General features: G+C 35.0%; 1 protein-coding gene and 1 long non-coding RNA gene across 5 annotated transcripts in view; one reads left to right on the top strand and one right to left on the bottom strand.

Moving 5' to 3' along the window:
• PTPRQ (protein tyrosine phosphatase receptor type Q) overlaps positions 1 to 14,910 on the top strand; it is a 285,457-nt gene that overhangs the window by 57,020 nt on the left and 213,527 nt on the right. For all 4 annotated transcript variants that reach the window (XM_082418813.1, XM_082418812.1, XM_082418810.1 and 1 more), the window contains exons 17-18: positions 11,917 to 12,082; positions 13,144 to 13,404. In XM_082418813.1, coding sequence (XP_082274939.1) covers positions 11,917 to 12,082; positions 13,144 to 13,404 — 427 coding nt within the window. The remainder of the gene's footprint in view (positions 1 to 11,916; positions 12,083 to 13,143; positions 13,405 to 14,910) is intronic.
• The window catches only part of LOC309640469, a 183,425-nt gene that overhangs the window by 138,036 nt on the left and 30,479 nt on the right, over positions 1 to 14,910 (bottom strand). The gene's annotated exons all lie outside the window — the stretch shown is intronic.

Genomic DNA, 14,910 nt, shown 5'->3' with positions numbered 1-14,910 from the left:
GGTCTTGTTTATGGTTTCCTTTGCTGTGCAAAAGCTTTTAAGTTTCATTAGGTCCCATTTGTTTATTTGTGTTTTTATTTCCATTTCTCTAGGAGCTGGGTCAAAAAGGATCTTACTGCGATTATGGCATAGAGTGTTCAGCCTATGTTTTCCTCTAAGAGTTTGATAGTGTCTGGCTTTACACTTAGGTCTTTAATCCATTTTGAGTTTATTTTTGTGTATGGTGTCAGGGAGTGTTCTAATTTCATACTTTTACTTGTACCTGTCCAATTTTCCCAGCACCACTTATTGAAGAGGCTGTCTTTTCTCCACTGTATATGCTTGCCTCCTTTATCAAAGATAAGGTGACCATATGTGCGTGGGTTTATCTCTGGGCTTTCTATCCTGTTCCATTGATCTATATTTCTGTTTTTGTGCCAGTACCAAACTGTCTTGATTACTGTAGCTTTGTAATATAGTCTGAAGTCAGGGAGCCTGATTCCCCCAGCTCTATTTTTCGTTCTCAAGATTGCTTTGGCTATTCGGGGTCTTTTGTGTTTCCATACAAATTGTGAAATTTTTTGTTCTAGTTCTGTGAAAAATGCCAGTGGTAGTTTGATAGGGATTGCATTGAATCTGTAGATTGCTTTGGGTAGTATAGTCATTTTCACAACGTTGATTCTTCCAATCCAAGATCATGGTATATCTCTCCATCTGTTTGTATCATCTTTAATTTCTTTCATCAGTGTCTTATAGTTTTCTGCATACAGGTCTTTTGTCTCCTTAGGTAGGTTTATTCCTAGGTATTTTATTCTTTTTGTTGCCATGGTAAATGGGAGTGTTTCCTTAATTTCTCTTTCAGATTTTTCATCATTAGTGTATAGGAAAGCAAGAGATATCTGTGCATTTAAATTTTGTATCCTGGTACTTTACCAAATTCATTGATTAGCTCTAGTAGTTTTCTGATGGCATCTTTAGGATTCTCTAAGTATAGTGTCATGTCATTCGCAAACAGTGACAGTTTTATTTCTTCTTTTACGATTTGGATTTCTTGTATTTCTTTTTCTTCTCTGATTGCTGTGGCTAAATCTTCCAAAACTTTGTTGATTAACAGTGGTGAGAGGGAGCAACCTTGTCTTGTTCCTGATTTTAGTGGAAATGGTTTCAGTTTTTCACCATTGAGAATGATGTTGGCTGTGGGTTTGTCATGTATGGCCTTTATAATGTTGAGGTAAGTTCCCTCTCTGCCTACTTTCTAGAGGGTTTTTATCATAAATGGGTGTTGAATTTTGTAGAAAGCTTTTTCTGCATCTATTGAGATGATCATATGGTTTTTCTCATTCATTTTGTTAATATGGTGTATCACACTGATTCATTTGCATATATTGAAGAATACTTGCATTCCTGGGATAAACCCCACTTGATCATGGTGTATGATCCTTTTAATGTGCTGTGGGATTCTGTTTGCTAGTATTTTGCTGGGGATTTTTGCATCTATGTTCATCAGTGATATTGACCTGTAGTTTTCTGTTTTTATGACAGCTTTGTCTGGTTTTGGTATCAGGCAGATGGTGGCCTCATAGAAATAGTTTGGGAGTGTTCCACCCTCTGCAATATTTTGGAAGAGTTTGAGAAGAACAGGTGTTAGCTCTTCTCTAAATGTTTGATAGAATTTACCTGTGAAGCCATCTGGTCCTGGGCTTTTGTTTGGTGGAAGATTTTTAATCAGTTTCAATTTCAGTGCTTGTGTGTGGTCTGTTTATATTTTCTATTTCTTCCTAGTTCAGTCTCAGAAGGTGGTGCTTTTCTAAGTATTTGTCCATTTCTTCCAGGTTGTTCATTTTATTGGCATATAGTTGCTTGTATTAATATTTCATGATCCTTTGTATTTCTGTAGTGTCAGTTGTTACTTCTCCTTTTTCATCTCTAATTCTATTGATTTGAGTCTTCTCCCTTTTTTTTCCTGATGAGTCTGGCTTATGGTTTATCAATTGTGTTTATCTTCTCAAAGAACCAGCTTTTAGTTTTATTGATCTTTGCTATTGTTTCTTTCATTTCTTTTTCATTTATTTCTGATCTGATCTTTATGATTTCCTTCCTTCTGCTGACTTTGGGTTTTTTTTTGTTCTTCTTTCTCTAATTGCTTTAGGTGTAAGGTTAGGTTGTTTATTTGAGGTGTTTCTTGTTTCTTGAGTTAGGGTTGTATTGCTATAAACTTCCCTCTTAGAACTGCTTTTGCTGCATCCCATAGGTTTTGGTTTGTCATGTTTTCATTGTCATTTGTTTCTAGGTATTTTTTTATTTCCTCTTTGATTTCTTCAGTGATCTCTTGGTTATTTAGTGGTGTATTGTTTAGCCTCCATGTGTTTGTATTTTTTACAGATTTTTTTCCTGTAATTGATATCTAGTCTCATAGCATTGTGGTTGGAAAAGATACTTGATATGATTTCAGTTTTCTTAAATTTACCAAGGCTTGATTTGTGACCCAAGGTATGATCTATCCTGGAGAGTGTTCCATGAGCACTTGAGAAGAAAGTGTATTTTGTTGTTTTTGGTTGGAATGTCCTATAAATATCAATTAAGTCCATCTTGTTTAATGTATCATTTAAAGCTTGTGTTTCCTTATTTATTTTCATTTTGGATATCTGTCCATTTGTAAAAGTGGGGTGTTAAAAAGTCCCCTACTCTTGTGTGTTACTGTCAATCTCCCCTTTTATGGCTGTTAGCATTCGCCTTATGTATTGAGGTGCTCCTATGTTGGGTGCATAAATATTTACAATTGTTATATCTTCTTTTTGGATTGATCCCTTGATCATTTTGTAGTGTCTTTCTTTGTCTCTTGTAATAGTCTTTATTTTAAAGTTTATTTTGTCTGATACGAGAATTGCTACTCCCGCTTTCTTTTGATTTCCATTTGCATGGAATATCTTTTTCCATTCCTCACTTTCAGTCTGTATGTGTCACTAGGTCTGAAGTGGGTCTCTTGTAGAAGGCATATATACGGGTCTTGTTTTTGTATCCATTCAGCCAGTTAAAATAGACTGTTAAATGCATAAGTTGTTATGTATGAACATTGTGCTAACCACAAACTGAAAATCTATAACAGATACACAGAAAATGAAAAGAAAGCAATACAAACATAACACTAAAGAAATTCATGAAATCACAAGGGAAGAGAACAAGACAAGAAGAAAGAAACCAAAAATAATTTACAAAAACAACAATAAAACAATCTTTAAAATGGCAGTAAGTATATCCCTATCAATAATTAATTTAAATGTAAATGTACTAAATGCTTCAATCAAAAAACAAAGGGTGGCTGAATGGTTAAAAAAAAAAACAAGATCCAAGTATATACTGCCCACGAGAGACTCACTTCAGATCTAAAGACACACACAGACTGAAATTAAGGAGATGGAAAAAGATATTCTATGCAAATAAAATGAAAAGAAATCTGGTGTAGCAATGCTTATATCAGACATAATAGACTTTAAAGCAAAGATTGAAATGGAGCAAATAAGGACATTACATAATGATCAAGGAATCAATCCCAGAAGACAATATAACATTTGTAAATACCTATGCAGCCAATATAGGAGCACCTAAATACATAAATATTGACAGACATAAAGGAGGTATTGATAGTAATACAGTAATAGTAGGGGACTTTAACACCCCACTTACATCAATGAATAGATCATCCAGATGGAAAATCAGTAAGGGAACATTGACCTTTAAGTACACATTAGACCAGATGGACTTAATAGATAAATCTGTATAGAACATTTTACTCCAGAAGAACAGAATACACATTCTTTTCACACAGGAACATTTGCCAGGATAGATCACATGTTAGGCCACAAGGCAAGTGTCAGTAAATTTAAGAAGATCCAGATCACATCAAGCATCTTTTCTGACCACAACAGTACACAACTAGAAGCCAGTTACAAGATGAAAACTGGAAAAAAACACAAACACCTGGATGTTAAATAACATGCTACTAAACAACCAATGGGTCAATGAAAAAAATCAAAGAGGAAAGTTAAAAATACCTGGAGACAAATGATAATGGGAATACAACATTGCAAAATCTATGGGACTCGGTAAAAGCAGTTTTAAGAGGAATGTTTATAACAATGCAGGCCTACATCAGGAAACAAGAAAAATCTCAAACAATCTAACTTCATATCTAAAGGAGCTAGAAAAAGAAGAACAAAACCCAAAGTTAGTAGAAGGAAGGAAATAATAAAGATCAGAGCAGAAATAAGTGAAATAGAGACTAAAAAACCAATAGAAAATATCAGTGATACTAAGAACTGGTTCACTGAAAAGATCAAGGAACTTGATAAACCTTTAGTTACATTCATCAAGAAAAAAAAGAGAGAGGGCCAAATAAATAAAATCAGAAGTGAAAGAAAGAGGAGAGTTACAATCAACCACACAGAAATAGAGGATCAAAGGGATTACTATGAACAACTATATATCAACAAATTGAATAACCTAGAAGAAATGGATAAATTCCTAGAAACACACAATCTTCTAAGACCAAATCAGGAAGAAATAGAAAATATGAACAGACTGATTATGAGTAATGAAATTGAGTCAGTAATAAGAAAACTCCTAACAAACAAAAGTCCTGAACCAGACTGCTTCACGGTGAATTCTACCAAACACTTAAAGAAAAGTTAACACCTACTTTTTTCAAACTATTCCAGAAAAACTCGAGATGAAGGAATACTTCCAAACTCACTTTAGGAGGCCAGCATTACCCAGATACCAAAATCAGATAAAGACACTACAAGAAAAGAAAATTACAGGCCATTGTCACTGATGAACAGAGATGCAAAAATCCTCAACAAAATATTAGCAAACTGAATTGAACAATACATTAAAAGGATCATACACCATAATCAAGTGGGGTATATCCCAGTGATGCAAGATGGTTCAACATCCACAAATTAATCAGTGTGATACATCACAATAACAAAATGAAGGATAAAAATCGTATGATCATCTCAGTAGATGCAGAAAAAGCATTTGACAAAATTCAACATCCATTTATGATAAAAACTCTCAACAAAGTGCGTATAGAGAGAACTTAACTTCACATAATAAAGGTCATATTTGACAATCCCACAGCTAACATTATACTCAACAGTGAAAAGCTGAAAGCATTTCCTCGAAGATCAGGAACAAGTCAAGGATGCCCACTCTCACCACTTTTATTCAACATAATATTGAAAGTCCTAGCCGCAGAAATCGGACACATAAACAAAATTAAAGGCATCCAGATTGGAAAAAAAGTAAAACTGTCACTATCTGCTGATGACATGATATTATATATGGAAAACCCTAATGATTCCACCAAAAAAACTACTAGAATTAATCAATGAATTCAGTAAAGTTGCAGGATACAAAATTAATATACATAAATCTGTGATATTTTTATACACTAGTACTGATCTCTCAGAAAGAGAAATTAAGAAAATTTTATTTACAGTTGTATCAAAAAGATTAAAATACATACTGAGGAATAAATTTAACCAAGGAGGCAAAAGACTTGTGTGCTGAAAACTGTAAGACACTGATGAAAGAAAATGAAAATGACACAAATAAATGGAAGGATATATCATTTTCATGGATAAGAATTCATATTGTTAAAATGTTCATACTACCCAAAGCAATCTATAGATTCAGTGCAATGCCTATCAAAATACCAGTGGCATTTTTCACATAAATGGAACCACAAAAGACCATGAATAGCCAAAACAGTATTAAGAAAGAAAGAAAAAGTTGGAAGTTGTATGCTTTCTGATTTCAAACTATACTACAAAGCTATAGTAGTCAAAACTGTATGGTACTGGCACGAAAAGTAACACAAATCAATGGAAAGAAATAAAAGACCCAACCCTCATTTATGTGGTCAATTACTTTACAGCAAAGGAGCCAAGAATACACAATGGGGAACAGTCTGTTCAATAAATGGTGTTGGGAAAATTGGACAGCTACATGCTAAAGAGTGAAACTGGCCCACTTTTTTACACTATATTCAAAGAAAAACTCACAATGGATTAACGACTTAAATGTAAGACCTGAAACCATAAAAATTCCAGAAGAAAAACATAGTGTACCCTTTGACACTGGTCTTAGCAATATTTTTTTGGATCTGTCTCCTCACGCAAGGAAAACAAAAGCAAAAATAAACAAATGGGACCACACCAAACTAAAAAGTTTTTGCACAGCAAAGGAAACCATCAACAAAATGGAAAGGCAACCTATGGAATGGAAGAAGATATTTGAAATGATGTATCTGCTAAGGGGTTAATATCCAAAATATGTTAATAACTCAAACAACTCAATATCAAAAAAACAAACAATCCATTTAGAACATGGACAGAGGACCTGTTTAGGCAGTTTTCCAAGGAAGACGTACAGATGGCCAAAAGGCACATGAAAAGATGCTTAGCATCACTAATCATCAGGGAAATGCAAATCAAAACCACGGTTAGGTACCACCTCATACTTGTCAGAATGGCTATCAAAAAGAGAACAAATAACAGGTGTTGATGAGGATGTGGAGAAAAGGGAACCCTTGTGTACTGTTGGTGGGGATGTAAATTGGTGCAACCACTATGGAAAAGTATGGAAATTCCTCAAAAAATTAAAAATAGAACTGCCATATATGATCTACCATTTCTCTCCTGGATATTTATCCAAAGAAAATGAAAACACTAACTTGATGCCACTTTGATATACATGCCTGTGTTCAGTTTCCTGTGATTTTATAAGGTGTGGTAGGCAGTATGGTGCAATGGAAGGATTAAGGCCCTGGAATTCCTTGCTTTGAATCCTAACTTCACCTCTGTTGTGAGACCTTGGGCAAATTTTGATCCTCTTTGGTCCTGTTTCCTCATCTGTCAATGAAGATTATTGTTATTCTGTAGAATTGTTTAGGGGATTCAGTTAGATCATGTGTTTGGCAAGTGTTCTGGCATGCAAATTCTGTGAGGACAGGGCTTTTATTATCTGCTTTGGTCACCATTTTTTACATTATTGAGACCAGTATCTGACATACAGCAGAAGTCAGTAAATATTTTGATGACTGAATGAATTAGTAGTTTTCTTTTTTTTAGTTTTCTCAGTTCATATTTCACAATCAAGGAAGCTTAGTGTTTTAAAATTTTTAAAAAATTAATTAATTTTTTAATTGAAGTATGGTTGATTTACAGTGTTGCAGTAGTTTCAGGTGTTTAGCAAAGTGATTCAGTTATACATACATATATGTATTTGTTTTCAGATTCTTCTCCCTTACAAGTTATTAAAAAATATTGAGTATAGTTCCCTGTGCTATATGATAGGTCCCTGTTGGTTATCTATTTTATATATAGTAGTGTGCATATGTTAATCCCAAACTCCTAATTTATTCCTCCCCACCCTGTCCCCTTTGGTAACCATAAATTTGCTTTCTATGTCTGTGGGCCTATTTCTGTTTTGTATATGAGTTCATTTGTATCATTTTTTTAGATTCCACGTATAAGCAATATCATATGATATTTGTCTTTCTCTGACTTCACTTAATATAATAGGTCCATCCATGTTGCTGCAAATGGCATTATTTCTTTCTTTTTTATGGCTGAGTAATGTTCCATTGTGTACCTGTATCATATCTTCTTTATCTCTTCATCTCTGGATGGACATTTAGGTTGAAGGAAGGTTAATTTTGATGTGAATCCCTCCTTACCCTCTCCCTTGCCACACAGCCATCAGAGTGCTCTTTCTTAAAAGTAAACAAAATGTCATTCTTGTGCTTGAAAGATTCCTTACCATGGCTCAAGGCTCTCCCTGTCCTTTGTGACTCCACCCCAGCTCCTCCCAATCTCTCCCATCTCAGGAAAGGACCTTGTCCTGAAATCACTTGCTCAGTTATCTTTGATTCTTCCCATTCCTTCATTCCTCAATCCATCACCTGGTTCTGTCACTTCTACCTCTGAAATGGATCGTTAATGTGTCCAATTCTCTTCATCTCCACTACACCACCCTTGTCCTAGTTACTCTCATTTCTTATGGAGACCAGCAGCCTAGGTGACAGACGATAGCCTCTCACCTCCTAACTGGTTTCTCTGTTTCCATTCTTGATTTCCATATAATCTACTTTGCACACACAACAGCCAGAAAGAGGGAGAGAGAAACAGAGAGAGAGTGAGAGAGCACTGTTAAAAACATAGTATCTCTCATTGGTTTAACAACCTCCATTAGATTTCCATTGCCCTCAAATGAAGTCTAAACTCCTTGCCATGGTCTCCAAGAGCTCACTTGATTGGATCTTCATCTAATTATGCTGCCTGCTTGGTTACCATGTTGCTACCATATTGGGCTGTTTTTCTGTTCCTTTAGCATGGCAAGCACTTCCCCATTGCAGGGTTTTTGTGCTTGACATTCATTTTGCATGGATATCTTGCCGCCAGTTTTGATCGACCTTTTCCTATCATTGGGTTCTCAACTCAAGAATCATCTAGTCAACTAAAAGAAAAATGCACATTGTAAGAGTTGTGACTTTCAGTTTTACTCAGGGAATTTAATGAGGACTATAGCCTAGGAAACAGCCTCTCAAGTAGGTCAAGGGGACTGCTCTGCGGAGGTAGGGGAGAAACCAGTACGTATATGATTTGGGGCTAGGAAATACATGTAGTCAAGCATACATCTCAGTAAAACGTTACTGTTAGTCACAAGACACAGATAATGATTTTAATGCTTTTCTGTGTATGGGAAAATGTAAGAATCTGGGTTCATTAAAATTCTTCCTGAGATATACATCTTAACTTTCTGAGGGGCCTGTTTTTCCAAAGCACAGAGTGCCTCATTCTGTTTTACATCCCAAATTCCTTTCAGGGTGTACTGTAAGTCAGCAACTGCAGTGGCTAATGACTTAATCCTTGTAGAATTAAATGGTGAGCAACATTCTGTTTTATATTCTCTTCTCCTTCCTTGATTACCTAATCTAAATAGAATCACTCTTTCTATTCACTCTGTGATGTAGTTGAGTTACCTCATTCATTTGTTAATATTGAGTAGCTTGCTGTTTGGCGTCACCACTAGAATGTAAATTCCCTATAATCAGAAGCCTTACCTGCCTTGTTTACCATAAAATACCTAGTACCGATAATAATGCTTTCCCTGTAATAGATGCTCGATAAATATTGGGTTGGCCAAAAAGTTCTTTCCAGTTTTTCCATAAGATATTATGAAACGAACTTTTTGGCCAGCCCAGTATTTGGTAAATAAATAAAAATTTGCATAACAGTGTTCTCATATATGATTGGGATGATTATGGAGGGAGGATATCAATACTGAATATAGTTACCAGCAAAGGGTAGAACTTGAGGCGAACTTTTAGGAACAGGTAGTGTTCAGACTCATGGAAAAGAGGAGAGGATATTCTACACGAGCAAGTTCACAGTCAGGAGAGAGTTCTATCTGTCATTCGTACATGTCATTCAATGATAGGGGCATCTTGAATAATAAATGGTTCATGAAAAATTCTAGCCTTTCTAGAATGATTTAATTCATTCCTGTATTTAGTGTAGGTATTCTCTAGAGAAAATTCTAGGCACTTAAAATGTTAATTGTAAAAGATCCACATTTTTTACCCTTATCTGTTTGTCCTAATTCTTATATTTCAAGGCAAATGCCTAAAAAGATGATCTTTCCTGGGGGTTAACTGAGGCCATAAATTTATTTGTTGTCAGATAAAATATATACCCCTAGAATTATGTTTTTACTATTTTTATATGAACACTTTTTTTTTCAGAGACTGTAATTTATGTATTTCTTAAGTAAAACTTATTTTAAGAAATCACGTTAATCTTTCGGATTCAGATTGTTTATTAACTATATTATATCACTAATGATTATTCTAGTGTTTCTCAACCAATGAAATTATTTGTTAAATTTTAATGAATTAAGCAACAGTATCCCGGTTGCTTAGCAAAGTGTACTTGCACAATTGGGATCATTTTCCTAATCATTTAAAATTAATCATCCCAGGTCTTCAAACTATGCTTTAAAAGTAGAAATAAAGCACAAATTATGTTTTCTTCAATTGATTTCTATTAGATGTATGAAGTCCACATAGTTGGGGAAACAAATCTCTATTTTACAAATTTATTTTTAAAAATTTACATCATTTTATCATGAGATCAATGCAGTCAATTTCTTTTTCTTTTAACCCTTCATTAATGCCTTACTATTGATTCTTTGTATGTCTGAATTTAGCACATCATTAAGATTATATTCTTCCTCTGCTACATGGTACTTTTCCCTACCATTTCATACCAGAAGTTCTCAGCATTCTATTCACTATTCCTATATTCCCATATGCCAGACAAGCAAGGTAATTGCCAGTGACACCTTATAAATCAATAAGCAATGATATGCTTCTAGACCTCATGATTATCTTCCTTCAGTAACAAAACACTCTTCCCACAAGACAGTGATAAACATGTTTGCCTAGGAAATTTGTTTCTCTGACTCTTACCACATAACAAGTGTTTTTTAAAGCATAGTGTAATTTAAATTATAAAATTAATGCGATTACTTTCATTTAGATGTATCTTTTCTTTTACAACATGAAATATGGAGTAAAGAAGAGTGAAGATTGTTATAAGTAGCTTTTACTGACTTAAAAAATCCCCAAGGTATTGGAACTATCAGATCAGTTCACTGAAAATTTCTAAAGGCAATGCCAAGTCTCAAAGCTTTAATGAATAATTGGCTATAATGAAAGATGGTTATAATGAAAGATGGAATGTGACACCATTCATTCATTCAACAAAAAATTAAAGTGCCTCCTCTGTTCCAGGTGTTTATTTTTGCTGTTTTCTCTCGCTGGTTTTTTTTTTTGTTTTTTTTTTTTTAACTATGCCCTTGACTAACACTGGTTGGCTTCCAGTGACATCTGTTTAGCAGCCCTCCAAATACTGGCTGTCTCCTGAGGCATATATGTGAGTTCCCTGGAGGGGCCTGGGGTTATCCCACTACCCTTGAAATGACAGACCAGTTCTAGCTCAGTCTTTTCCAACTACTCTCAGCTCTTTCCACTGGCATTGTATCCCACTACTTTTTGCTGCTTGGGTGTGTTTGCACAAGGGCCAGCCTTCTTGGGTGGGGCACTGGTAAGATGGTTCAAGCCTGATCACTCTCTCTGGTCATACTTGACCCATGGGAGACTGTGGCATCTTTGTCAGGGCAAAGGTGGGTATGCAGAATGCTTCTCAGCTCTCCCCAATTTCCTTTTTCTCTGATCAACCAGATACATGAGCCAAAAGTCTGCTTCCACCTGGAATGTGTCATTCTCTCCAGCAGGCCCCTCCGTTTATGATAGTGATGCACGTGGGGCCTTCCTCATTTAGCTGGAGTGCAGTTTGTGGGCAGAAGCACCCTCTTTCCAATCGCTTAGGCAGCCAGGAGAAAGCCTTGGTGTTCTCCACAAGGTCAGAGTCTAGGAACTTCAGTGATATCTGCTTTCACTTCCTCTAGTCTTCTGCTTATATGGAGTTGGGGGAGTGGGCATGCCTGAAATTTTACAAAACAGTTTTTGTTTTCAGGTGACCAACAGGTAAAGTCCCATTCATATCTATTATATTATGCATATGTACAAATAAATCATGTGTATATATACATAAATATATGAAATTCGGAAATACTTGGAGACCATTGGTCTTTTAGTATGTAAACTATGTTAGTCCACTGTACTTATTACTATGTGAACTTCACTAAGTTTTTCGGCCTCGACTAGCTCCAAATTACCTCTTGGTGAAGATAGGACAGATCACAAATTCTGCCTTGCAGTATTAATTTATATGATGTGACTGGTATTGAGTTCGTGACAAATCATTTTTAAATCATGAAAAACATGAATTTCTCTCTCTCTTTCTGTAGATATCCTATTGTATGACATCTAGAAAGGAAAAACTATTTAAAGTAATTGTTTATAGCAACAAAGCCAAAGTAAAGAATTTGACTCCGGGTATGGAATACCTGTTCCACGTGAGGACAGTTAGAGGCAAAGATTACAGCATATCTGTAATGAAAAAAGTGCCTACAAGTAAGGAAATATCATAAATAAAATTTTTGCTTTATAGTTTTATAAGAACTGAAAGTGTTTTGGCCCAGCATAATTAAAGCTATTTTTAAACATAAAGCTTGATAATTAAGGAATGATGATGATCATAATATGATTAAGAGAACTCTCAAGATACATGTGAACTTAAAAAAGTCTTTGTCTAAATGTATTGGGAACTACATAGAGTTTTTTTTCTAATCTGAAGCAAACGTATATATATGTATATACATACATATCATGTATGTCGCATATGGAATATATGTATACACATACACACATTATATATACCATGTCATAATGATATAAATGCAATTCATTTTCTATTGGGGTGGGGGTTTGATAAGCAGAGAACTTCTAGTTTTTCTTCCCTGATGGTTGTAAATTCATTGTAAATCAGTTTCATAATGTTTTGGAGTGGGGTGGAGTAATAGTATTTGTCACCAACAAGTCTTGTGAAAGTTTATGATGTTTACAGGATCCCCTCTCGGTGGAGACCAAATGATAATGCAAGAAACAATATTACTTCACCTGATGAATGGATTAAAAATGCAGGGAGATAGGCATGCTGAAAACTTTGATGTAGCTGAAAGAACCACATTTGAAAACGCCCTTACTTCTGGCCCTCACACCCTCTCTAACTTATTCTGTTTCATCTTCAACCAACATCTAGCTATGTGCTAGGTGGTAGCTAATGAACCTATAACTGTATCATATAAGGATACTTCTGGTTACAAGCACTCAGGAGGCACAATTCTAAAGGAATGACTATTGGAAGTGATTCATGATTGATTAAGGAAAGATATTTGGGAACTAGGGAGGATGTTAATGTGTCACTTAAAATAAAACTCTTGTATATATAATAGCCTATTTCTCTATTTGCAGAGCTGAACATGTAAGACATTATATTGTACATGAATAAATTCAAGGATTATTATGTAGATGTTTAAATTATATTATTTATGTTTGCTTTATTTTTTACATATATGTTTAAATTATACTATTTATGTTTGCTTTTTATTTACATATATTTACCTTTTCAATAGAACCATCCAGGATATGTGGCTTAACGTTGAAAGGTGTGAATACTTCTTCTGCAAATTTAATGTGGAATCCAACAGAGACTAACTTCACTCATTACAAGATTTATATATCAAACAGAACATTTGCAAAAGAATATCTTATTTGGGAAATGATGACTGAGCACACAGTTACAGATCTGACTCCTGGTAGAACATATAACATCACAGTACATAGAGTGAGCGGCAATGTTGAAGGATCTGGCACATTTATCAGAGTTGTTGCAGGTATACAAATTCTTTTTGATGTTTAAAAAATTTACATTTGTATTGCATATTATACTGTTCAAGATAAAATTTCAATGCATTTTTTGAAATTTGAAATTTTACAGTCTATAGAATATTTCAGAGGGTAAAAATACTCATTTTACTGGGATATTCTGAGAATTTTTGAGATAATATATGTAAGATGTAAATAGGATAACATAGTATCTGGCACATAGTCAGTGCTCAATAAATGTAGCTAATACTATACATAGTTTCACATCAGATGAGAGGTCCAGCTAATGAAATTAGGTGGTTGATTTGGGGATCATCCATTCTCCTAAAACCTTGTTCTTTGTCTTTGATATTCTACTATGTGCTATACATATGAAAAAACATAGTCTTAGGGTGTGTGGAGAGTAATAAAGGATACAAGCATGGAAATACATATAGTGTAAGTCAAATTAATAGGTGAAGCGATGGAAGTATTTAAGTCTTATTGTGGTTGCACAGAAAAGGGAATGATTACCTTCATAGAATGGATGGAAAAGGCTCTCTGGGGCTGCAAAAGGATAAGGAGTTTCCTAATCAGATTAGAGGGCATGTGGGGTGTGGAAAGGAGGACTCACAGAGAGAGGGAACAGTCTGTGCAAAATTATGGAGGTGTAAATGATATGGTGTATTTGTGGAACTGTAAGCAATTCAACATTGCAAGATTTTATTGTTTTTATATGAGAAGAGAACAAAATCCTATTCTGAATAACTTAAAGCATCACTTTTATATCCGAATGAAGTTGTGAAACCTATTAATATTTAAAATTTTTCAAAAGAGAACAAGATTGCAGTAATAACTAATGAGATTACTCTTAAATGATCTTTAAGGCTATGGATCTGACAGATAACCCAAAGCAGACATATGATGATAACTCAGTCTATAGACATTTGTTATGTGGGTGTCACACTGTATTAGTTTCTTATTGGTGTTGTAACAAATTGCCACAAGCTTTGTGCCTTAAAATAACACAAATTGATTGTGTCAGAGTCTGTAGGTCATAAGTCTGATATGACATGGTTCCCATCAGGCTAAAATCAAGATATTGGGAGGGCTGTGTTCCTTTCTGTAGGCTCTTTGATCATTCAGGTCGTTGCAGAATTCTGTTCCTTGTGGCTGTAGGACTGAGGTCACAATTTCCTTGCTGGCTATCAGCTGAGATCTGATCCCCTTCTAGAGAATGTCTCATTCCTTGGCTTGTGATCTTCTTCCTCTATCTTCAAAGACAACAAAGGAGGGTTTTCTTGCTCTCATGATTCAACTCTCTTTTTCCTTTTTTCCCCGTTACTTCAGACTCCTCTTTCTCTTCTCTTTTAAGGGCCTTGTGATTAGATTGGATCCGCCTGGATAATCTAGGTTGCTCTCCCTGTTTTAAGGTTCATAATCTTAATTCCATCTGCAAAGTCCCTTTTGCCATGTAATGTAACATTTTCACAGGTTCCAGGGTTTAGAATGTGGAAATATTGGGAGGCCATTAT

This window comes from Balaenoptera physalus (assembly GCF_965194825.1).
Source record: "Balaenoptera physalus genome assembly, chromosome: 13".
In the NCBI taxonomy this organism is placed as follows: Eukaryota; Metazoa; Chordata; class Mammalia; order Artiodactyla; family Balaenopteridae; genus Balaenoptera; species Balaenoptera physalus.
This window is presented reverse-complemented; position numbering and strand designations above follow the sequence as displayed.